This window comes from Canis lupus, chromosome 31 (assembly GCF_011100685.1).
Source record: "Canis lupus familiaris isolate Mischka breed German Shepherd chromosome 31, alternate assembly UU_Cfam_GSD_1.0, whole genome shotgun sequence".
In the NCBI taxonomy this organism is placed as follows: domain Eukaryota; kingdom Metazoa; phylum Chordata; class Mammalia; order Carnivora; family Canidae; genus Canis; species Canis lupus.
This window is the reverse complement of record NC_049252.1, coordinates 13,006,051-13,032,373: the sequence shown is the minus strand read 5'-3', so window position 1 is coordinate 13,032,373 and position 26,323 is coordinate 13,006,051. Positions and strand designations below refer to the sequence as shown.

At 34.6% G+C, this 26,323-nt stretch overlaps 1 protein-coding gene across 4 annotated transcripts in view; it reads right to left on the bottom strand.

Annotated features, from left to right (window-relative positions):
- USP25 (ubiquitin specific peptidase 25) overlaps positions 1-26,323 on the bottom strand; it is a 136,900-nt gene that overhangs the window by 94,393 nt on the left and 16,184 nt on the right. For all 4 annotated transcript variants that reach the window (XM_038581247.1, XM_038581248.1, XM_038581249.1 and 1 more), the window contains exons 2-4: positions 18,795-18,872; positions 15,140-15,284; positions 2,409-2,532 (exon numbers count right to left, since the gene is read on the bottom strand). In XM_038581247.1, coding sequence (XP_038437175.1) covers positions 2,409-2,532; positions 15,140-15,284; positions 18,795-18,872 — 347 coding nt within the window. The remainder of the gene's footprint in view (positions 1-2,408; positions 2,533-15,139; positions 15,285-18,794; positions 18,873-26,323) is intronic.

Sequence of the window (26,323 nt, the reverse complement as noted above, 5' to 3'; positions counted from 1 at the left end):
AACCATGAAATAATTATAATAAATACATCCAATCCTGACATTGAGGAGTAATTATATTAAGAAGGACACTTTAAAAATATTCAATTTCTTAAGAAATTTCACCATAATTTTGTGAGTGGCTGAACAGAAGATTGTAAGATATAAAAAGATAGGCTGTGACTCAAATAATTATAATGTTATATTCCAAATGTATGAATACATATCAAAGTATGTCTGCTAAAATATAACTATCATCAAATGATTCTAGGAATTTGGCAAAATTTTGTTATGTGAACTTAAGTATTGTATAAATAGTTATATTTACTTTTGAGCATGATATATAAACTTTTTCTTAAAAATACATCATTTCCCCTTTTGAATTTAGAATCCTAAGCCTATTAATAAAACCCACTGGAACAAATATCTCTTTACCAAAGGGTTAGCTAGAATTCTCACATTCCTTTCTTCTGACACAGTATGATTTACATGTCTTATTAACCGCACATTTTATATTTAACATTTTGTTAACTGTAAATTATAAAATCTACACACCACAAAAACTTACATTTTGTACTAGTAAATTAATATAAGTTTTTACTTCTATTACACTACACCAAATCTGCATGTTATGTACAATAAAAATATTTATAAAGTATTAACTATTTTAAGAGTATATTAAAATTTAGAAGACCAATAATAAAAAACACTATCTTAAGAGATATTTGTTTCCATTTGGACACAAATGAGTATCTAGAACAATATGTAATGAATACATTAAACTTAACAGATTAGGAATAATTTTAATACTTTAACTTTCAAGTTATTTTTACTTATTAACTAATTACAACATGCTGTTTTAATTTAAAAACATGTGATATAAAACTACTGACACTATTTGGTATATAAGCTTCCATAGTTTTTTCTATTTGTATACTAACATAAATTCATTTAAACAAAAATATACATATATTTTTAAAAACAAGATTTGAATCATGGCATATATTCTATTCTATATTCTTTAACATATAATAGATCATTTCCTTTAAATATGAAATCCAACTCACGTATTTCACGTTTAAAATATTTCTGATCAAAGCATAAGTAGTCAAGTTTTATAATTATTCAAGACAATTATTTCATTCCAATCCATTTTTTGAGACAAATCAAATTTTACAATTTCTCTAAATCCCTCATAAAATAGGCCTAATTACAATGTCTAAAGATAATGCATAAATTTTTGTTTTTTCATTTAGAATTACTGGCATTAACTGATATTACACCCAACTGAAGAGGACAATGAATTTTAAGCCTTCTCATCTTAATACAATGTTTTATGAAGTTTCCAAAGTAACATTTAAAGACATTAAAAAGTATTACTAAAAATAATTATGTGCCTTTGCTAAACATAGCATTTTGAGACCTCTCCTGCCATACAATAATCTCAGATTACTTAGAAAGAAATATACTACTGATACCATGGTAAGGGAAATTATCTGAGAAAGCTGTTATATTCCAAGCAACTTGTGTTATTGGGAAAAAAACACTAGAGTCATAAGATTTACCCTCGCTGTGTACTTTTGGAAAATCATTCAACCTCTTAAAAGATCAATTTCTTCCTCAATAAAATAGCTACCACTACACCTCCATAGAGTTGTTTAGAAGATTATAGTTATATTTTAAAGACTTTTCAAAATCAACATTGTTTCCTGATAAAACAAATTTATTTTTATTTGACCCATCAACAAATCAAAATGTTTCAAACTAAAAAGTTTCCATTATTAAATCAAAAGATGCATTCTATCACACATTTTGGAATCTTCCCAATTTCTTTAAGAAAAAAAAAACTGTAAGTAAACTATTATATTATAGATCAGAAGATGGAGAATGAAGGCCCATGGGCTAAATCCAGCTGGCAGCCTGTTTTTTAAAACAAGATTTATTGGACCATAGCCACACTCATTAAATTATGTATTATCTATGGCTGCTTTGGCACTACTATACTAGAGTCTATATTAGAGTTGAGTAGCTGTGACAGAAACCATATGGCCAACAAAGTCTAAAATATTTACTACTCGCCCTTTACATAAAACGTTTGCTAACCTCTGCTATAAATGACTACAAACTAAATGGGGCAATGTATCCAAAAGAAATTAGAGGAAGAAAAATAAAAATAAAAAAAGTATTAAAATATTCACCTAAATTTAATGCCTCATAATGCCACTCCAAAATCCTAAAAATCTAAGCTCCAAATCAATCAGAACTAGAATGTGAAAACTTTGGTTACAGAAAATATAAAAACAATACTAAAGTTTCTTAATGGGTTTCTTCAGAATAACAAAATATATCTCTGTGCCTCTTGAAATTAAAGCCAATTATTATTTCTATTATAAGTAATACTTATATCTATTTTATACAAATTATGTTTTTACCTGCTAATGGCTTGCTCCTCATCAGTTATTCCAGTCTCCCTGAATGCCCTGTTTGATTCCGCCAAACTCAAGGCAATTGCTCTCTGAAGATCATCTTTATCATCTCCAGTGAGATCAATCACATCTGAAAAGCAAAACTATCTTTCTCAAAATTAAAAGTCAAACAAAATGAAGGTAATTCTTATCATGGGGATTCTATACGCAATATATCCTTTCAAACCAAAGTCAGCACCAACTTAATTCTCCATAAGAGCCTCTCTGAAAAGAATGCAAAGTACATTTTAAATTGGTTATATTTTAAAACTTAATGCTCTTCCCTACAAAATATGCCTAAAACATAAAGAGCATAAATATTTTTCACTGCACAGGAATCTCAATGTTTGCTATGAAGCCTCTGATGAAAAGCTAACAAGTAGAAAGATCACTAAAAACAGGTCTTTACCAACAAAAATTGAAATCACCATAATTAAACATTTACATTTATGCTTTCTGAAGTTTATCCAAATATACACACATTACAGTTCATGCATACTACCACCCAGACATTAACTAACAAAGTATAATAATAACTGAGATCTCAAAAATTATGCTTCAGAACCTAATTGACCATGAATACATAAATGCTTATTTATATATTTTGTAAAGACTAGAAGAATGTATTAAACTGTTAACAGTGGTTAATTTTGAAGAAGAGGGTTATGGGAAGAGGAAGGAAGTAACAAGGCCTTTCACTTTCTATTTTAAACACTTCTCTACCATCTGAATATTCAATGAACATGCAGTCCTCTCATTTTAAAAAAAACTTTTCATTTCATAAAAAGAAATATACAAATACATGATACCAACTTCTTTTGTTAGAAAGAAAATAGTCTTGATGCTGTAAGTATTCTTTTTCCAAAGAACAGAGGCCACAGATATTATTACTACCTTCAAGAAAACCTTTTTAATCCAATTTCCCAATATATATTGGTCTATTTCCTTCACTCAGAAGATGGCAATAATACACCCATTATCATAAGAGCCATATTACAAAACAGTATGATAAGAAAGACAAAAAGCTATAACTTTGTGTGGTTAGGCTTATGCTTACAGGTATCTTGTATACGCTGTATATTTATTTTATTTGTATTTAAGACATTAAAAAATAATTTTTTCTTTGTAATCTTGTAAAAGGAATTTGCAAGAGGGGAAACATAAAAAGGGTAGGGATAGGAAATAAAATGCCTGCATTTTACCATTTAACTCTAGAGTTATATGTAGTTATTCAAAAAGAATAAGCCACACTTATTGAGAAAGAAATAACGTATATTGATAGTTTCAAAAGTCTACTTCTATTGTTATCCACACTTTTTTCTCTGAACAGTAGTTTGTAAAAGAATATTAAAAATATTAGAAATAAAAAAAAATATTAGAAATAATAGCTGGCTATGGAAGGTGTTTTTTAAATATCTTTAGAAGTATAATAAAACCTATGAAAATGTAATAAGTAGGGTCCAAAAAAATTTAGTCAAGTAAAATGCAGAACAGAGTATATAGCAAGGTTAGTGAAATGATGGAGCATGCCTAAATATACTGACAGGCCAAAGATTTCCTAAGTCTTACTTACAAGACCCAAGTCCACCTAGATCACAGTCATAGATAGATACCATAGGGGTGTTGCCATCCAGTCTAACTTAAAAACTGATGAAGCAGCTAGGACTAGAAAGGCATAAATGTGCCTCAAAAAATGAGGATATTTTGGTCATTAAATAATGACTAGAACTCAAGTTAGTAAAGAGAGAATAATGGAAGTAAAAAAATAAATAATTTGAAAATCACAAAGAAGTAGAAAAATCAGTTTGGGGGATATGACTAATTAGCCCTCAGATTCCATTCCCTCACCCTCCTAGTGTGCTTTCTTCAACTACAGAAGCTAGAAAGATTAAAACAAACAAATCTATTTTCCCAATTCACTGACAGTTACGGTTCTGAAGAGAATTTAGGTTCCACCAGCTAGATACATTAGGGGGATGCGGGGGATACAGAAGGCAGAAGTGAGGGAAAGCCATCCTGCTGCTTTAGGCTCTTTTCTCCAGCATAACTGGACAGATACAGATTGTTCCGCACAGCATTCCAGTGTCCAATTTCCAGATTCAGGATGTCAAGAGTAGAAGGGGCAACTAGACTCTGCATTCCAATGTTCAGGCATAGCTCAGTAGCAGTTACCTAATCCTGCCTGCTTGTTCTCTAGGCTGCAGCTCCAGAAGTATGTTTTTGAACTCAGTAGTCCCAGAAACAGCCTCCTGAGTCACACTACCTTCCTGAGGGTGGCAGAGGGAACAGCTTCCCTGGCTAGCCAGTTCTGCAAGAATTTGGGGATCATTTCATAAGGACAAGCTGCAGAACCTCCTCCACTCCATCCAGATTTTTTTTTAAGAACCTAATTCCCTGGATTAAATTTCTTCTTTGAAACTATCTGGAGTGTTTACTGTTTCATGTCTGACAAGTAAAGGAAACTGGCTAAAGCAGAAACTCACTTAGAAATAGCAACAACTTATAATTAGACCTTTCATGATTTAATTGTAACTCAAGCAACAAGAATGCAAAAAACAAGGCAAGGTTTTTAACCTTATTTTGTAAATAACTGAAGCTGTGAGAAATGAAGTATATCATCATAAGAATAAAGAATGGCGGGATCCCTGGGTGGCGCAGCGGTTTGGCGCCTGCCTTTGGCCCAGGGCGCGATCCTGGAGACCTGGGATCAAATCCCACGTCGGGCTCCCAGTGCATGGAGCCTGCTTCTCTCTCTGCCTGTGTCTCTGCCTCTCTCTCTCTCCCTGTGTGACTATCATAAATAAATAAAAATTAAAAAAAATAAAATAAAATGCACAGAAAAAAGAATAAAGAATGGTTGACAGCTTTAAACTTAAATCTTAAAACTATGAATCTTTCCTTTCTACTAGCAGATCTCCAAGAGTAGTCAATGGAGCCTTTTAGTGCATAAAAGTACTGCATTTTTGCAAAAATCGAGGCAGTACCACCAAGTTCTTTGAGTAATGTACTGTATTACAACTATTGATACTCACTATTCCAAAAAAAAAAAAAAAGCCAGTTTCTCTTAGATCCTTGATAAAAAGGGAAAATTTTATTTTATTAAATCTCAATCACTGACTTACATATTCTTTTCATTCTATGTGACAAAACAGGAAGTATGCATAGTACTTCTGCTGCATCCAAAGTAAGCTTTTGCTCAAGAGAAAACACTAATTCAGTGCTTGAGCTGCAAGCCAATTGAACTGGCTTATCTTTTTTTCACGGAACACTATTTTTACTTGAAAAAAAAAAAAAAAAAACTACAAACTATGATTACTCAAACTTCAGGATCTGGCAGATATTTTCTCGAGAATAAACAAAGTGAGCCTGCCACCTATATAGGAGAACAAATGAGAGTATGTGTTGCCAATGAGGAATGCAGACTTTTCAAGCAAAAATGATAACTTTGGAAAGCTTGTTCCTACCACTACGCACACATTTTCTCAACATTAAAAGCTTTTTTGGGTAAATCAAGTGATACCAACAATTTTGATTTGTTTTATAATGTAGACATTCTTCTAATATTTAGAATGAAATCTTTTCCATGGTGTAATAAAATCATGCATAGGTAAATCCATTCCAAGAGCAACACAAGTGATAGAGATGCCAGGAATAACTTTAGTTTCTAATATTTGGTCTCTGACCCATTTCCTGATACAGAGTTCCTAAATTATTTGGAATTTCCTGGGTGACAGGAGCATCTTTTGCTTTACTACGATGAGTTCTGGTGGACTCCTGGTATAGATGCAGAATGAATGCTGCACCAGAAAAACCAGAAAAACCAGAAAAACCAAGCCATGGTGAGAAGCTTGGAACTTTGAGAGGAATTTTTTCTTTGGGAGGAGAGTAGGGCTAGAGATTAGGTTAATAATCTAATCATGCCTACCTGCCCAACCCTCCATAAAAATCTCTAAAGTACAGCATTCAGAGGGCTTCCAAGTTGATGAACATATTCACATGCTGGTATGGTGGCAAACCCCAACTCCATGAGACAGAAGTTCCAGTGCCTGGGACCCTTCCAGACCTTTCCCTATGTACCTCTTCATCTGACCGTTCACCTGTATCCTTTTATCATATTCTTTTTAAAAAAATAAACCAGGACATGTTAAGTGTTTCCCTGAGTTCTGCGAGCCATTATTGCAAATTCTCAAACTCAAAGAGGGGGTTTTGAGAACCCCCAATTTGTTGCCAAGTCAGACAGACTTATGGAATGAACCTGCGGACTCACTACATATGACTGGCATCTAAAGTGTGGGTGTCTTGTGGGACTGCAAGCCCTTAACTTATAGAATCTAAAGTTAACATCAGGTAGAGAGTGTAAGAATTGAACTGAATTACAGGACACCCCACTAGTACTAGAGTATCAGTGAGGTGTGGAAAAAAATTCACATTTCTGGTGTCAGAAATATTGAGTGTAAGCACAGGAAGAAATAAGCAATAGTAGTCTTTAATGCTAGAAAGATAGGTGAATCAGAGACTATTGGTCCTTAACTGAAAAGTTGGAGCTTTTTCCTTTAAGCAATGGAGAAAGTTTATTTATTACTTGTAGTTTCATTATAATTACAATAACTTTCTCCATGATGTTCCCATTACTTCATAAAGCCTCCTCTTTCCATAGGATATTTTAAACAATAAGGCAATCCTCAAAGACCACTATAACCTACTCACACACATTTCAACAGAATGGTTAAACATGAGTTTTTCCTTTGTTTGGAGTTAGCACAATTTCTCCTAAAACATGAAACATGTAATGAACTATTTGTTTCACAATGAAAACTAGCCCTCTATGAGTTTCTTATATGCTTATACTTCAAAAAAGGAACAGAGAATATGCTTGGCTATAAATAATTTCTAACTGAAACAATTTCTAATTTCAACTGTAAAAATTTAGCCTTTGTAAAACTTTCATCCAGGGGGCACCTGGGTGGCTCAGTAGGTTGAGCATTTGCCTTCAGCTCAGGTCATGATCCCAGGGTCCTGAGATTGAGCCCTGTATCAGGCTCCCTGCTCAGGGGGGTAGTTGCTTCTCCCTCTTCCTCTGCCTCTCCCCCTGCTAGTGCTCTCTCACTCACACACACACTCTCTCTCTCTCAAATAAATAAAATATCTTAAAAAAAAATTCCATCCAAATACCAAGGTCTTATGAATATTTTTATATCTGTGTCAAGGGAGGATCTCAATGAAACACCAAACTTTGTTTCAGCCAACCCTCCCTCTAGTACAAGTATGAACACAATTCAAGGACACAATTGTCACTGTTAGCTGAGTAACACTAGAAAAAATCGCATGTTACAAAAACCTCCATCATTTTCAAGTCTGCCCAAATTAAAAGATTATTTTCTATAAAGTTGGAAATATAAATACCAAAACATAACACTCACCTAATAAATCTTTCACTCTCCAAAGAAATACTATTTCAGTATTAAAACTTAAATACCGACTCTGAAACATTTCTCTGCTTACTCCAAAATATAGGCAGTCATCAGCTTAACAATGAATTAGACTTCAAATCAATGCATTATTTATAACTCATAATTCATTTTCCCATGAAAACAGCATATTAAGTGACATGAGGCTTCCAAATTAGCCCATAAAGCCAATTTAGCCCATAATATAGTTGAAACTGCAATATATGTAAAGATTTTGAAAAAATTCTTCCATTGTTTTCCTTAACCAAATAAGGTTAAGCCTAAGGGAAAACGTTCCCCTCCCCCTACCAATTAATCAAGTTTATATACATCACCAGCAAAGATTTCTAGGCGGGGGAATGGTATGAGTAGAAAGAACTGTTAGGAGAGTTAAGAGTTAAAGTGTTGAATAAGAGTTTGAGGAGTTGTAATAATATATACCAGACAAGAGCAACTGAAGGGAATACACAAAAACTGACACAACTGCAAACTAAATTATTTTGGGAGATTAGGAAGAGCTTGTTTAAAAAAAAAAAAAAAAATCACTGGGCTACCAGAAGGATGGGGATGCCCTTAAGAGAGACAGGCAACGGGACAGGTTGATGTGGTTGGTAAGTGATGGAGCTGAGAATGAAAAAAAGAGAGAGAGAGAGAGACAGGCAAAAATGAACAAAGGGATGGTCAGCAGATCAGAAATAAGAAAACTACCATTCTCACCCTCACGCACTCTGTTTCACCATGACGATATCCACACCATTCATTTCCTGAGCCAAATATGCTCCTGCCTAGTCTGGGATACACCTGCCTCGGACATCACGAAGTCTACTCCCTAACTTCATTCAGATATCTGGATAAATGTGAACTCATCCTAGAGAGATTCCCTGACCAATTCTTTGTCTCAGCACATTCCCTGCCTGACATCCAACCACATCCCTGTCACCCTTTGTCCCTTTACCCTTCTCTACTGTTTCTCATGAACTCACTACTACCTGACATTATTTATTTATTGTTTACTGTCTGTCTTTCCCTTATGTAAACTGAGACTCTGTGGCCTAAAAAACTACCTGATACAGATGAGGCAATCAATAAATATTTGTTAAACAAATAAGACTAAATATAGACTACAGAACAGAGACAAAAATAAGTGAGCCATCTTCCAGTGGCACTAATTAGAAGACTAGAGAACATATGCTTTATCCACCCAGAATTTTTTCTAGTAAGTGAAAGGACAAATAGCATGAAGTATCACATTAGAAGAACAGTACTTAAAAGCAAGAAGACATACTCAATGCAAATTGTGTTTCCCACCCCACGCTTCCATTCTCCTCTCTCTGCTTCCTGTCAGCTCATAAGATGTTCCTACTTTTCCAATCTTCTCACTGCTGAACTCAGATTCTCTCAAACATCAAGGTACAAAAGAGCCTTCTGTGATGATGGAAATACTCTATTAATCTGCACTGTCCAATACAGTAGCCACCAGGCACATGTGACTTCTACTGAACATGGAAAATATGGCTAGTGGCAAGAGAGGAAACTAAATTTTAGTATTAATTTATATTTAAATTTAAGTTGCCACATGTGACTATTGGCAACTATATCGAACAGCTCAGCTCTAAATGGTCTTGTTCTATTTTTAATAATAGCTGCTGAAAGTATAATGGCAGCAGCACTGGTAAAAAAAAAAAGTGAATAGTAAAGGAACTATTGCTGAGTCTGTCAGAGACTTTAAGGTTTTCCAACTTGGATTACGAAAAAAAAATTGAAGTTAACATTCAATATTAGTCAACAAAAGTTATAGCCTATGGCTATTATTCTGCCATAAAATTTAAGAAAATTCATAAAGTTACACAAGTCATTTTGGAGTACATGTCTAACAGAATTCTAAGTACATGCTTAGAATAGAGTAGAAGCCTAGCCTAGTTGCATTCAACTGGTTGTGATCAACTTTCACACCATTATAGCATTTCATCTTTATGCTTAACCTTGATTTTTGGTGAATCATCAAAATAGCTTTATGCAATTAGAAATCTTGATGGAGTGCCATCTAGGTGGCTCGGTCAGTTAAGCATCTGCCTTCAGCTCAGGTCATAATCTTGGGGTCCAGCCCCATACTGGGCTCCCTGCTCAGCAGGAAGTTTGCTTCTCCCTCTCCGTCTCTCTCTCAGGTTGCGTGCTTTCTCTTTCTGTCAAATAAATAAATCTTTAAAAAAGGAAAAGGTAAAGAAAAAGAGAAAAAGAAATCTCTATGGAAAAAAGAGATTTAACTGTCTTTGTATTATTTTTTTTCTATCCATAGTTACTTGTTTAACATATTTGAAGAATGGAAAAAATATTAGCATTCAATTAATAAAATCCTAAACTGCTTAACATAAGCAATTTACCCTCAGCAGAGGTAAACGCCCTAGACTTGAGTCTATATATTACTTGGGCTTTACATCACTTTTAGGCTGGCTAAGCAATGTAACCAAGACCAGGGTTCTAAGACAGAACCTCACTTTCTATGCAATCCTTACCTAATAACTCAGTTTCTTTTGGAGGAAAAATATACCAATTCTAAGTTTATAAGGGGTTGACCACTTAACAGTAATTCCAATGCCTTATACCAATTTCTCTGAAACTTAAGGCAATATGTGGCATTACTGTCTGTGTTGAAATTACCTACCCAAATCCCTCTCATCTTTTGATCCATACTTTGATTGCTCAATTGTAGCACATCTTGTTCTGGTGGGCATATACAGTTTTTTTCCTGTTTTAACAAGAACTTAATGGTCATGAAGAAAAGAGTATTACTATTTGATTTCAAATTGGGCAAAAAGCCTTACATGGACATGTCTATGACAGAGTCTGTCATGACACAAAAACTTAGCAGAATCTATTAAGTATATACCTATGATATCTCAATATCTTGCAGTTTCCTAGTCCCCTCTGCATTAATATTTTTTATTGCAAAACTCCAACACAATTTTATTTCCAATTTAAGATGGAGGTGGGAAGCATTCATTTAAGAATCTACAATATCCAATCTGGATAAGAGATCCAAGTAGTGAAAAAAGATGCCTAAAAGTTTCACTAATACTACTTCAAATGATTAGGGCTTTTTCTCAGAGTTCAGTAGAGTATGGAAAATTAAAATGCAATGAAAAGATACCAAGTACATTACTACTTAATTCCTTATTATGCAGAGTATAAGCTTTCCTTGGAATGTTTCCTTTTTCTCTCAATATGACAGGTAAAAAGGATATAGTCCTACTAACTATTGAAAATGTAATTACTTCTTCAACATTAAATGAAGGTTCATAAATACGTGTTAATCTTCAAATAAAGTGATAAAATCTTATCTTCTGACATACCCAGTTATGCATAACAGAAAATTTCTCCACAATCCCCAAATGTGACTTCTATAGGCCATTAAAAGCTATCCCCTTATAGTCATTAAAAAAAAAAGATGGATTTTATTCCTTGTAAAAGAGCTTATGTCAACAAGTGATCTTATGTACTTAGCATTACAGACTTTATTTCAAAATACAGATGTTCTATCAGCACCACAACCAATAGATAATGGCACATGTAAAGTTAGCAATGCTTTATGTTTTATCTATCCCTGGCCATCAGAGATTTAATACTTAAAAAAGAAAAGAAGGAATAAAAAATTTCTTAAAAGTTAAAAAACATGCCATATTTGAAAAAATTAAGTTAAACTATGGTCAACTTTCAAATAACAACATATTTCATATGAAATTAAGAAAATGCTCAGAAAGGATCTTTCTATATAAAACAATCCCTTGAGAACTTCTTGACACCCTGATTACTCCAATACACCACATTCCTGCAGCTCTTACAGTAAGTTTTCTCAATAGAGACCTGTGTTTGAATATATATTTGTGATTATTTCCTGGCATTCCTCCTCACGTTTTACCACTCCTTCCAAGAATTAAAACACAAAAGATTTCATTTCTTCTTAGGACTAATAGCACAGTAATTTAAAGAATCTGTTGAATGTATGACATCTCCTTACTTTTTCACTTTTAAGCCATTTAACACTACTGTGACACTGCCAAATTTAAATGCTGAATCTATTTCCTAAAGGCAACTGTACTGCTTAGAACTTTATGAAATATGATACAAATTTATTAAATGGAAAAGATTTAATTGTTATCTCATCAGATACTTTTCCCAGGTTGATACTATTATAATATAATCACCACACTATATTTTTAGGGTTTTTCTCAATAACCTGAAAACAACTTTATGGACCCATCATCCAACTTACTGAATTTTTTTTAAAAGATTTTTTATTTATTTATTCATGAGAGACAGGCAGAGGGAGAAGCAGGCTCCATCCAGGGAGCCCGACATGGGACTCGATCCCAGGCCTCTGGGATCAGGCCCTGGGCTGAAGGTGGCGCTAAACCGCTGAGCCACCCAGGCTGTCCCAACTTACTGAATTATTAAGTATAAATCAGCACCTTGGTGAGAAGGATAACACATTTTACTGATAAAGAAACCACAACAGCACACAATTTGCTCAAAATGATAATCAGTTGTAATGAACCAGAAACTCCATTTCTCTACCATTACTTTCAAGTGAAATAGAAAATTATATTTTAATGAGTGGCACCAGTTGGTTGACCAGACTGACTCTTGCTTTTATTTTAGCTCAGGTTATAATTTTGCTATCTCATGAGATCAAGCCGCATACTGGGTTCTACACTCAATGTGGAGACCTCTTGGGACTGTCTCTCCCTCTCTCTCTCCCTCTCCCCTGCATTTGCATGAGCACAAGATATTTCTCTCTCTCTTAAATAAATAAATCTTATTTAAAAACTACTTAATGAATATTTTTGAAGAGCTACACACACACACACACACACACACAATTTTTAATCTTATTCATATGTGACACACATCTTCTGAAATGAGGTTGCCTTCTCCCTAAGAGCATCTATTCAAATCTCTCTTGTCCAGACCATTTTCACTATTCCTTGTCAAAAGTCTTGAACAGGTATTAACATCTGGCTTAAACAATACTTGCTGACTCTCACAGAGCAAATAAGAAAGTATTTAGGAAAGTGTCTTACAGTCCTAATTCCCTTACCTACTTATATATACTACCTCATGTCACAAAATCCACCATCTATATTAAGAATTCACAGCTTTCAGTCTAAAATCTTGTCATCCTTTCCACTAGAACAGTGAACCATGTTAGTCAATTTCCTGTTTCCTTCACCTTAACCAATTGCCTTCAGTCAAAAACGTTTTCTCCTTTCTCTACCTAATTTTATTTTCCCCCAAGTCTCAGGACCTTGAAAGATAGGTATTATTCTCACATACAAATTCCTCCTCTATTTATGCTACTTCTCTTTTTTCTAACTTCTTGCAACAAGCTTTTCAAGCCCATTCCTTTTCATTGGTTCTGAAACAGCTTTTTTTAGACATATTATCAAAAATAATTCAATGAAACTTTCTGAGAAACGATGCAAACTATTCTAGCATGAGGGTAGGAAGATCAATGGTCTTTTGCCCTGTTATGCTTCCTGTTTGGTAAGAAAGAAAGGCACAAGCAAATAATTTCAAAATTGCACAGTACTCATTAAGACCCAAGTATACTCTGAGTGCTAGAGAAGCACTTGCTTCAATCTAGAAGCCAGGAGAAATATTCTAAAGTCAGAAGCTCCTGAACTAAATCTTACAACACCGAAGGTAATTAGGCTAGGGTGTAGAGGCTACAGGGGATTGTAGACAGAAGGAACAACAAGTGTAAAGACCAAAGAAATTAAATAACACTGAGTGGATAAGAACTCCAAACCACTCTGAATTATCACAGTATAAAGTGAGAAGAGGAAAACAACAGAAAATGAAGTTAAAGATGTAGATAGGGTCCAAACCACAGTTTGTCTTGAACTTAGACATAAACAACTGGGTCTGTCTCACATAAATAAAACTTCTTCCATCACTTATTACCTATGTGAGCTTAAGAGTATTTCAGCTTTGGCTGACATAAGATCATTTGTGAACAAAAATATTAAGATTACCCTGAAAATACAAAATTAAAATATTTTAAAAAGCATTAAAATAATCTTTACTGACAATACTTAAAACAACCATATGAATTTGTTCTTCCTAGTTGTTTCTTAAATTTGAGAAAGTCTGTAAACAATATCAGAGGGGCTGGTTCAGTCAGTAGAGCAGGTAACTCCTGATCTGAGGGTTGTGAGTTTGAATCCCATGCTGGGTGTAGAGACCACTTAAAAATAAAATCTTTTAAAGAAAAAATCAGAAATTCTCTTCAAATACAAGTTAGTAATCAAACTTCTCAAATACAGAATGCATAAATATCTTTTATTTTATAAAATTAATACATTTTACATGGTGTAGTTATTACACCATAATGAGATATAGAGAAAACTAAACGTATTTTGAAAAACTCAGTACTATATATAAGCATGAACTATTCACACTATAAAGAAAAAGTCATATCCCACATAAAACTTTCCATATGTATGTATATATGTGTATGTCTGTGTGCGTATGTATGTATGCTTACTTTGTTACATGGTAATAAACGTTTTTCTAAAATCTTCATTTTGGGGAGGGGCAAGGATTGAGGGAAGGAAAATTCTGTTAAGTGGAAAACCTATCAATAATTAGAAATAATGGGATCCCTGGGTGGCGCAGCGGTTTGGCGCCTGCCTTTGGCCTAGGGCGCGATCGTGGAGACCCGGGATCGAATCCCACATCGGGCTCCCGGTGCATGGAGCCTGCTTCTCCCTCTGCCTGTGTCTCTGCCTCCCTCTCTCTCTCTAACTATCATAAATAAATAAAAATTTAAAAAAAAAATAAAACATTAAAAAAAAAAAAAAGAAATAATAGCTCCCCTTCAAAAATAGTACTAAGGCCTCTAACAACACTTAAAAGCCAAAAGAAATGTTTGTGCCCTTGTAAAATCCTGGAAATGTTTGTTTCTTTCATGAATAACACCTATAGCTGTTCTGTATTTGAGTACAATTGAGTATTAAGTAAAACGCTCTATGAAAGGATATATAACTTAAATACAATCTTTTATACCTGAACTGGAGAAAACACTGATGCAGCTAATAAAAATGTATACTCTTTGCAACTACACTAAAAAGAATCAAGGTTAAAGTCAAGTAGTCTTTGTCCTTTGCTTCTGCTTAAACAAAATTAATATATTCCCAAGGAAGTTTTTCATTACATTCTTATTAAAGCATTGAGAAAGAGAAATAAACTTACTTGTGTCTGCTTGGCTTCCCACACTGATGTATCTATCGTTGCCAGGGAGTGCTGTTTGGTAGTAAGTTGTCTCCTCCTGCTGAGGGGTCTTGGCATTCTTTGCAGTAAGGAAAGCCACTGCTAATTCCAAGTTTCCATTACTATCCTTCAAATATCAAGAACAGAACATCAAACATTTTAGAATAACTCCATATATTCTCACATGATTTAATTTTCTCCATAACAACTAATACTGAATAGCAAAATTCACTTTCAGATTTGAAATCATTCTATGTGATCCTAATTTTATAAACTGATCATAAACAAAGTACATTCTATCAACTAAAATTCCTTTTTCTATTTAGACTACTGATCTAAGAATTCTATAATTTCTTCATATCCAATTATTTTCATTTCTCCTTAACAAAAGTCAATCAAAAAAAAAAAAAAAAAACAAAAGTCAATCACAGAATTTATGCTTCTAAACAAATAAACTAAAAAAATGTTTTCTGGAACTTGGTATACAAAAGGATGAAAATGAGTATTTGAAACAGTACCTCTGCAAAGAAGAGCTATAAAAGATATTCCCTTTAATATGGATGCTAAATGCATATCTAGTAGCAAACTTAAGCAAATGTCAGACTTGTAGGTGGAAAACAGCAAAACATTCTGAAGCTTGACAGTACAGAGAGACACACAGAATTGGACAGAAATACTCAATCCTATCATAGGATGACAATCATACCTAAGATGATTGGGTGACAATCATACCCAAATTAAGTATATACATTTTTTTAAATTTTTTTTATTTATTTATGATAGTCACACAGAGAGAAAGAGAGAGAGAGAGAGAGAGGCAGAGACAGAAGCAGGCTCCATGCACCAGGAGCCCAACGGGGGATTCGATCCCGGGTCTCCAGGATCGCACCCTGGGCCAAAGGCAGGTGCCAAACCGCTGCGCCACCCAGGGATCCCAAGTATATACATTTTATGGAGTTCTCATCAAAAGCATTTCTGGGCAAAATTATTCTGAAGTTAATTTAGAAGAAAGCAGATGCTAGAAAACCAAAAATATTTTTAATAGCACAATAATGATAAGAGACATGACCAGTTCTATCTATATTCTCTGTAGAGTTAATAATAAATATAACACTAGCTCTGGGACAACTAATTGAAACAACATTAGGAAACCCAGATACTAATAATGAAGCGATCTCTGTAACAGAAGGCCAGAACACCTAAGACTATGCAGGCCTCATGAACTTTAGCATACACAGAGATGGTAATAGGAAGTCAGTGGAGGGTTTTGGACAGAAATGACATGGTATGACTTACATTTTAAAAGGATCACTCTGGCTGTGTGTTGAGAATAGATTATAGAAGAGAAAGGGCTAAAGCAGAGAGTCCAACATTATTTGCTATCACATTAAATGTGGGAGGTGACAGAAAAAGAAAGATCAGGATGATTACAAGATGTGAAACCTGAGCAACTGGAATGGAAGAATGAGGTTCCCAACCCACCCCAACTCCAGTTCTAGTTAGCCAGGGAAGAGAGAAAAAAAAAGTAAGAGTGCAGTTGGAAAAGTACCACTGCTTTAAAACTTTATATCACAGTCATTATAATACTCTTAAATGACTCACCAAAAATACGCATATAATATAATCTACAGCTTGAAAAGTAAAATAGTTGTGAAATAATTTGCAATAACAATGGCTACATTTATTGACCACTTAGTATGTGCCAAGAAATGTGCTAAAGTGCTTTTTATATACTACCGTATATAATAACAATAAACTGAATGCAACAGGGATTTACACAACATAAAGATCACTTACTTTGGAAGGCTAAAAATAGATTCTTCAAATAAAAGTACTGAAATCAGTGACATTCCCAAAAGTAGATTCCTTGGCAGTGCATTACTGAGAAAGTCAACTCATTACTAAGCATCTTACAAATGTATAATGGGAAATGGTTAAAGTTTAAGTACATTGCCCCCACCATCACCACGAACAACTACTGGTAACTGAAACCAAAGTTTAAAAAATCAAAAACAAAAGTAGCACACAACTTACCTCAAAGAAAATGTAGATAATAGGTAATTTGATTAATCCTTTATGTTCATTTAACTAAACATATTTTACATGTTTCCCAGGTTAAAACAGGAAAAGTAAATTCCCCAAACTTGACAAGGTAATGGGGATAGCCCCACACTCAGATATATAGAATGGTAAAGGCACTTTCTGAAAACACCTTGGAGTGACTGAGTCATATTTACCAGAATAAAGAAAGGACTGGCAATCATCTAAATGTCATAATCATAAAAACTGAGATACGGCTTTTTTTTTAAAGATTTTATTTATTTACTCATGAGACACACACACACACACACACACACATACACAGAGAAAGAGAGAGAGAGAGAGAGAGACAGGCAGAGGGAGAAGCAGGCTCCAAGCAGGGAGCCCGACATGAGATTCATTCCCGGGTCTCCAGGATCACGCCCTGGACTGAAGGCAGCGCTAAACTGCTGAGCCACTCGGGCTGCAGAGGTATGACATTTTTGTTTCCTCTCCAAATACTCACAGTTGCTTCATAAACCCTGCATTAATACTCTAAACATTACTATTTCATCATTTTCCTAACAGGAAAAAAAAAAAGCTGAAGCAAAGCTTGTAGTAAAAGCAGAAACTGGCTCTCCAGGATTAGGTTGCTTGGTTTCTATTCAGCTCCTCCACATACCAGCTGTGTGATCTTACTCAAGTCACTTTAAAGTGTTTCCTTATCTTTTAAAAGGTGTTATCTATGAAAGGTAACACCTACCTCAATAGTTACTAGGAGAATGTCAGCCACATAAAATACTTTGTATATCACCTATAGGTCCTAAATAACTGCTAGTTATTATTATCATGATTACAATCACCTCAAAGATTATTTCTAGAAACAAATGAAGAACTTTTGGACTGGAATCAAAAATTACAATTAAACTTATCTCACGGAGCAAGTTTCAAATGACTGAAGTTCTATGTATGCCTTACAACAGCAAAAATACTCTATTGCTGTTTGCCTTTAGTAGCAAAATAGAAATAACTTTAAAATGCAGTTCTAGTTCTTTTTTTTTTCCTAGGATTTATTTATTTGGGGTGGGGGCGGGGGGAGGTACAGAGAGAATCTCAAGACTCCCTCACTGAGCAATGAGCCTGATGCAGGGCTGGATCACTTTTGAATGTTCCTAAGGTACAATGAGTTAAATTTTAGCTAGGTTTTAATTCTTCTTGGAAGAAGAAAAAAATACAGTTTCTTACCCTCTATTAATTTTCTCTCTCCTCTCCCTACCCATATTTCTCCATCCCAACCCACCCTATACCCTCATTTAAACTCTAATATCATAGCTCTTGAGTACCATCAACCATCACATTTGGATTCATATCCTTCCATTTTCCATAAAAAGTGTCCCATATGGAGGAAGATTATCTGTCACTCCAAGGTACTTGGAACATTAGGCTGCTAAAAACTAATATGCTCAACATTACATCCTAAGTAAGGGTTTTACATTATAAAAGTTCTTTCCTATTTCTACTACTATACCACAATATGTAAATAAAAACCTTTCAAATATGGTAGGCAGTATAGATTAGGGTGTAACATAAATTGTATGCCATGAAACAGAGGTCATACCTTCAAGGCTTGCTGTAGTATCTGGGCATCATTAATCCCAGTGATTTCTCTCAGCTGATTCAAAAACGTCTGCTGGTGCTAGAGGAGAAAAACCGAAATCATTACCCTTTAAAATCTGAGAATATACAAGAATAAGAAAATAAGTGGCCTCTGGGTTAAAAAAAAAAAAAAAAAAAAACAGAAAACACAAACTAGTACAGAGAAGAAAAAATACAGAACTTGACAAAGACTCAACAAATTTCATTATTTTTTATTATTTATTTATAAAATTATTATTATCAACCATGCTGTAAGGAGGCCATACTCCATTCTGTTTCCAAAAGGAACTTCTGCATTATTTCCCAAGAATTCTTACCTAATTAACAGTTTCTGGCCCATTCTTCACTGCCTAATTTATTCTTCCCAACAAGAAAAAGGAGTGATTATGTACAATGGTTAAGCCTAAGAAGAATTAAGGAAAACAGTTTTATCTATTGGGCTCTCTTCATTAGGGGCTGAGGTCACTGAATGAAATCCTGGCAGCTCTAGCATCTCTCCCTACCCCTAGGGTCAGCCAGCATCCATTCACCTAGGATGTTTGAAAAGACATGCCAAAGGACAGGCCTTGCTCCAGGTATGTATATTATATCATGGGGATTCTAAGAAGATGATCATCTCACTCTCTAGTGTCATAAAAGCTCCTAAGCAAAATTAATCACTTGCCCGTGTTTGCTACAGATCTGTTGGTCTTTGTGATCTATTATACTCTCTTAGAGAGAAAAAGAAAAAGAGGGATGGGATTCCACTACCAAACACTTCCCTGAAGATCCCTAATTAAGAACCATGTTCCTTCCTACATCTCCATATTTTTTTTTAAGATTTTACTTATTTACTCATGAGAGACAGAGAGAGAGAGAGAGAGAGAGAGAGAGAGAGAGGCAGAGACACAGGCAGAGGGAGAAGCAGGCTCCATGAAGGGAGCCCGATGTGGGACTCGATCCTGGGTCCCCAGGATCAGGCTCTGGGCGGAACGCAGGCACTAAACCACTGAGTTACCCAGGCGTCCCCATCTCCATATTTCTTAAAACAAGTTCCCCCAAACTGTTAGCACTATGAAATAGAGAAATCTCAATGAAAAAGAAGTCATCACTAGAATAAAAGAATCTGATGAAATCTTTCTCGAAAATGTTTTACATTCATCTTAGTTATAATCCAGTCAAGAATCATCAATGGATGATAAAACCACAGGATAAAAGTGTGATGAAAAGCAGGATAGTTACATAGTTTCAAACTCTCTTCCTACAAATTATAAAGGGAGAAAGAGTATAACTTTATAATGAAGACACATGACACATACCACCTTAATCAAGTAATCAAATTTAATATTACCCAGAATGGGATAAAATGACAGTATATGCCTCCCAATGTTGTATGATACACCAAGAAGACAGTATCACCTCCAGTATTCCTGACCATAATGCATAACCTGAATGTAAACTTGTGGAAGCAGCAGACAAATCCAAACTAAGGGACATTTTACAAAATAATTACTATACTATCTTTAAAATTTCTGTATCATAAAAGACAAAGAGTGAGTTTCCAGGTTAAAGGGGGCATGAGAGTCAAGCATGTGGGAAACCAAACTGCATCTAACTCTAAATGCTATACAGGACATTACTGGGACACTGGAGAAATAAGAATATGAACTGCTTAGTATTTTATTAATATTAAATTCCTGAATTTGATACCTGCACTATAGTTACGTAAGAAAATAGCTTTAAAAAAAAAAAAAAAAAAGAAAAAGAAAATAGCTTTTTCTTAGGAAACACACCCTGAAGTATTTAAGTTTTAAAGGGGCATTGATGTCTGGAATTTACTCTCAAATCATTAAAAAAAAAATAAAGTAGAAGTACTTTGTACTAATCTTGCAACTTTAAATTTAAAATTACTTCAAGGGACGCCTGGCTGGCTCAGCAGTTGAGAGTCTGCCTTTGGCTCAGGGCAAGATCCCAGAGTCCTGGGATCCAGTCCCACTTGGGACTCCCTGCAGGGAGCCTGCTTCTCCCTCTGCCTATGTCTCCACCTCTCTCCCTCTGTGTCTCACATGAATACACAAATAAAATCTTTAAAAAAAATTAAGATTACTTCAAAATAAGGTTTTAAAATATATTATGTACAAATTTGTTAGAATTGTTAGATGTGCATTTCAAAATATTCTTGATAATTTAAATATATGTAACGTATACACCTTCAGAGTTGATGGGTCCCAAACAAATTACAAAATAAAATGAAGAATAATTAAGAAACAATTTGAAAATCAGGTTTGAGGTAACTTACACCTAAATATCTTTATAGAAACCACATGTAGAAGTTAGAAATTATATTCAACTACATGTACCAGAATCCCATCCAAATAGTAACTTCAACATACTGCAGTGTCTGTTTTTTCTAATATAATTAGACTGGAGGTGGGCAATCCAGATCTGATAAGGCCTCCCACATGTCAAAAAGGATCTAAGCTCCTTCTGTCTTCCCACTAAACACTATTATATGTGACATTCATCAAATATCTGTCATTCCATGTCTCATCCTCACGCATCCTGTCCAAGCTCTAGGTACGATAAAAGGAAGGGCATAAGACAAAGGGCATAAGCCAAAACATTCTGACATATTTAAGAAGCCCTATCTAGTGACTTCCACTTAAAGCTTCATTGAGCAGAAGAAAACTGCATGGCCACTCATAGTTCAAAGAAAGTTGGGAAATGTATTTTTCAGCTAGGCAAAAAGCCACTTTGAAAATGAAATCAAGGCTCTGTGAGGAAAAGTAAAGAACATATACTAGATAAGCAAGGCAGTACCTACCATGCCATCCATGAACTAACATTTCCAATAACCTTATTAAAGAGATGAAATAACCAAGACTATCTAACAATAAAATAAAAATAATAATGTATACAAACAAGGTCATATAAAATCCCAGGACAAATAAAACAGTTAAGTAAAAAAATCAAGTTGCCAAACTTAACAAAGTAAAAAAGGAATTCTCTTTAAACCTGTTAATTTTTCTATGTTTATTTAAAATATTACTAATGACTAGTAATGGAAACATGACTAAGTTACTCAATACTAAACATCACAAATTAAAGATGTAGAAAAATTTTACAGAAATTCTTCTCATCTAATTCAAGGTCTCATTTCAGTGAAAAAAAAAAAAAAAAAAAAAAACAGAAGATTTTATATGTCTCTATGTAATCTCCCCAACAATAGCACTCCAAACTCCATTCTTTACACAGAGCATTATTTCCCTCAACTGCAAATTACCTGGTCATGGAATAGAGAAAGACTACTGTACACCTCCCCCAAATCAGTCATTTATACAAATGTTGCCAGCTATTACATATAATACTGGAAAAATGTAAACAATACAAATGTCCTTCCACTACGGAAGAGGTTCTAAATTTTAACGTACAGAAGAATGACCTGATGAGTTTGATAACAATCAAGATTCTCAGGCCCTAGCCCCACAGAATGTGATTCCAGAGGGATCAGGGTGAAGGCTAAGGGATCTGCATTTTTAATAAGCATCTCAGATTATTTCTATACAGATGGACCTAGAGGCACAGTTTGAGTCAACCAAACTGAATATTTTTAAATAGCAAATATATAACCTATATTGAAACTATCTTCCCAAAATCAATATTATGCTAAAGTGATGGAACACAAAATAGTATACACATTAATGACAAAGTAAAATGTAACAAATGTAAATGTGTTAATGTAATTAAACACAAATGTAAAGCCCAGAAAAGATTGCAGGAGCCTGTGTTAGACTCCCAATTCTCTCATCTCTATATCCACACCCTTTACCACTTTTCACTTCCTCTCACTAGAAAGACAATTTATTTCCTTGCTGCACTGATGATGAGTTTAGCCATGTGACACACTTTGGCCATGTGACACACTTTGACCAACGACATATTAAAGACAGTCATGCAGATATGAAATATAATTGCACAGCTGAACTTCCCTCCTGAACTCCTGCAACTTTCTTAAGAAGAATACGACCCTGAGTAGCCCACGTGCCCCAGAAGACTGAGGCACATGTGGAGAAGAGCCACCCCCAACCAACCTGAAAAAATCTGTGAACATGATGATAACATTTCGGTACACCACTAACTTTTGGAGTAGCCTGTTATGGTGAGAGTTGACTGATACAGAGTGCAGTAAGAATGCTGAGTACTTTATTGAAGGGAAGCAACGTTTTTGAAATTTTGTAACTTGTAGCTATAGTTCGGTGTCTTGTTTATCTTTTGTAATAAAGTCAGTTAAATACCATTAAAAAAAAAATCCAGGCATATCTCTAGCATAGTTCAATGATCTCATGAATTTTAACAGAAAATAAAGCAAGGAGGAGAAAATGACTGGGGTGGAGAAGGAGGCTGAGTGGGAAGGAGAAAAACTGAAAAAATTTTCTTAGCTATGTTAGCAAGAAATGGGAAAGAGATCAAAAGAGGTGAACTATGAGAAAAATTCTGTTTATGGCACATAAGCCACCTTATTTGTAGTTTTCTCCTTTGTAATTGGCATCTTCCAGCTGTGCTTTTCCTGTCTTTGAAAACCTGCACCTTCACTTCCTACAATTATATGTTTTTGTTGTTGCTATTTCTGTTGTAATTAAGACCCTGGTCTTTCTTTCAAGGTTTGCACCTTTCTATTCACCACACTTCTGGTCTGCATACACCCTGATCCTCAACTAAAAATGTCCTGCATATGGTTCTCTCCTCCTGGACTAGCAACTTTGGATCTAAGATGGATCCCACCCACTTCCTTCTCTAGAGCTCTTTTTCTGAGCTAGAGATCTTTTTGGTATGGATTTATATGCTACAATATAAGGAGGAGGATGCAATCTGTTCATACTGCTGGACCAAGAAAGGCAAGACACAATGTTCAAAGAAATTCAGCAGCTGCAAACACCACAGAAATCAATAAGCTCACAAACCAAGACTGCATGCAAGCCTTCAATAAGCTAACAAACCAAGACTGCATGCAAGCCTTCAGATTCTTTCCTCAATGCAATTTTTATTGAATGACTTAAAGTGCCCACTATGTGCAAAATACAGGACTATACACACTTCTGGGAAAAAGCAGCATCAGTACTTCCAATATAAATTAAGAACCAGAGAGTTCTACAAAAATTATTTCCCTCCCCAATTGACCCTACTTAATTCCCGGTCTGTTTTAAGTCTGTTTCAGTAAATATACAGTATATTTAACACCAATATAACTTCTTGAGGATGCAAAAAAAAAGGGGGGGGGAATCACAGGCTTAGACCAAAGAAAAGGTAAGCAATTATGCTCTTGCAGTATGTCAAATGTTTTAAGTGCTTCCACTTTATAGTTTCACTTAATATGTGCACACATACGTGTGCGCACTCACCCGGGCACACATACATTCTCCAGAAAGCTACTCTCATTTCATAGCTAACAAAGTCTTCAAGAGATTAATAAGTACAGACACAGGAATGAAAACAGGTTTTTCAAATTCCACAGCCCGTGCCCTTTCCATATTTTCTCTACAGTTGATTTTGGAGATTAAAGATTCAGTGAAAAATGAAAACTCAGTGCAAAAATCCAATACTATCTTCATGTAAAATACTAAATGGTACAAAAAAGCGGAGAACCACTGACTACAAGGCAGGAAAGTTTTCTACATTAAGTGGTGAATGATTCATAAGTCAGTCAATGGCTTCTGAATTTCCAAATACAAATAAAATTTGGTTTAGTGCAAAAGAGTTCCATCTTCAGGAGAAAAAAAGGCAACTCTTAGAATGATTTCTAAAAACAATTTTAAATTTTTTAAGAAAAAATCCTAATTTGAAAGAAAATTCCAAGGCATCCTTAAACTTCAAGATCACATTCACTAAAGCACTGCTAGGCACTGTGTGGTATTTCAGTCACCTATCAATGAAAGGATTAATCATACTATTTCTTGTAAGGCACACAACCATACATACATCTATTTTTGCAAATACCTTCTGAATCTACCTGATAACACTAAACTGCCCTAGTTCATGTTATCTCTCACCATAACAAGAAATCTCAAACTTCCTAGACAGATAATTCCAAATACATAAATATGTCCTTCATGAAGCTTCTTTGTGAGCCCCAAACCTGCCTCTAACCAGCTACAGAAGCCAAAACTAAATAAAATAAAACATAATTCAATAGATTGAGGACACTGGCCTTCAGCGTGCACTAGGCTCTTCCAATATTTTATGGGAGCATTTTTGTGCTAGAACCACATTTCAACCTGATTTCAAAATATATCACCTATTCAACATTCTCTTTATCCTTATCTACCAACCCAAATTTATATACTACTTGCCTTCTGTTAAGGTTGGAGGGTCTCCTGACACTTACCACAGATTATAATATACTATTGTTAATCACCAGACTCAAGTCTCAAGACAGCACAGACTATTTTGCTCATCAATGTATTCCTGGTAATTAGTACAGTGTCTAGCTTGTGGTAGGCACTACTGACTAAATAAAAGAATACAGTGGAGTCTGCAGAGGTAAATTGTAGTAAGTCAGATCGTAAGCCTTGAACTCATCCACAGGAAAGAACATACTGATTATTGGAAACAGAACAAAGAACATAAATAAATCAGGACTACTCACTAAACAAACTTTCCACACTCTCTTACATTCTATCTAGAATTCCATAGAAAGTTTCATTTCCTAGTTCTGGTCCTGTCAACCCTACTTGAATATGAGTGTACAGTACAATACCATTGAAATTTTCAACTGCAAATACTCCATAGTAACCCCATAAAGGGTTGGGGTAATTCTGTATTTTCTAGCATCACAGATGAAAGGCTTATCTCAATCTTTTTGGGTTAATAGCACTTCTGTATTACAAAAAAATTAATCCTATACCTCTATGGTATATAAATATGAAGGCATGCATTTTCATTCTTCACTATTTACATTTAGGCTTAAATATCCCAGAAATTCTGAATTTAGAAAGATTTTCCTGATCATTTTATAGAATCTGAGAGCTACAATCTTAAACACTCATATAATTAAAAAAAAAAAAAAAGGGAAGAAGAAATGTAAAGAAATGAGATAGGTAGCTAAGAGTAATCAATATAGTTGGTTTGTTTCTATCCTTCCTCACCTCAGTTCATGTCCCTACCTGCCACCCCAAATCTTCAACCAATTTAACAGCTGCAGGATATCCATGCCAATAGAAGCCCCATCCTTATTAACTGCAGATAACTGAAATGCATTATAAATAGAAATTCCAAATGTAACTTCCAAAAAAAAATATTGTTACACAGCATTATAGTATAAGTTCTTACAGAGTTAAATACATTTCCAAGCCAAATAAGAACTCAACACCATAAAACATGGTTTTTATGAGAACATGCATTCTAAAACCCCAACTATCTCAATATTTTGGGATAGACAATATTTTTAAATTAGGGTGTCTATATTCTGGAAAACATTTAAGTAAATAAAACTTTTGTTAATCAAATCATATCTTT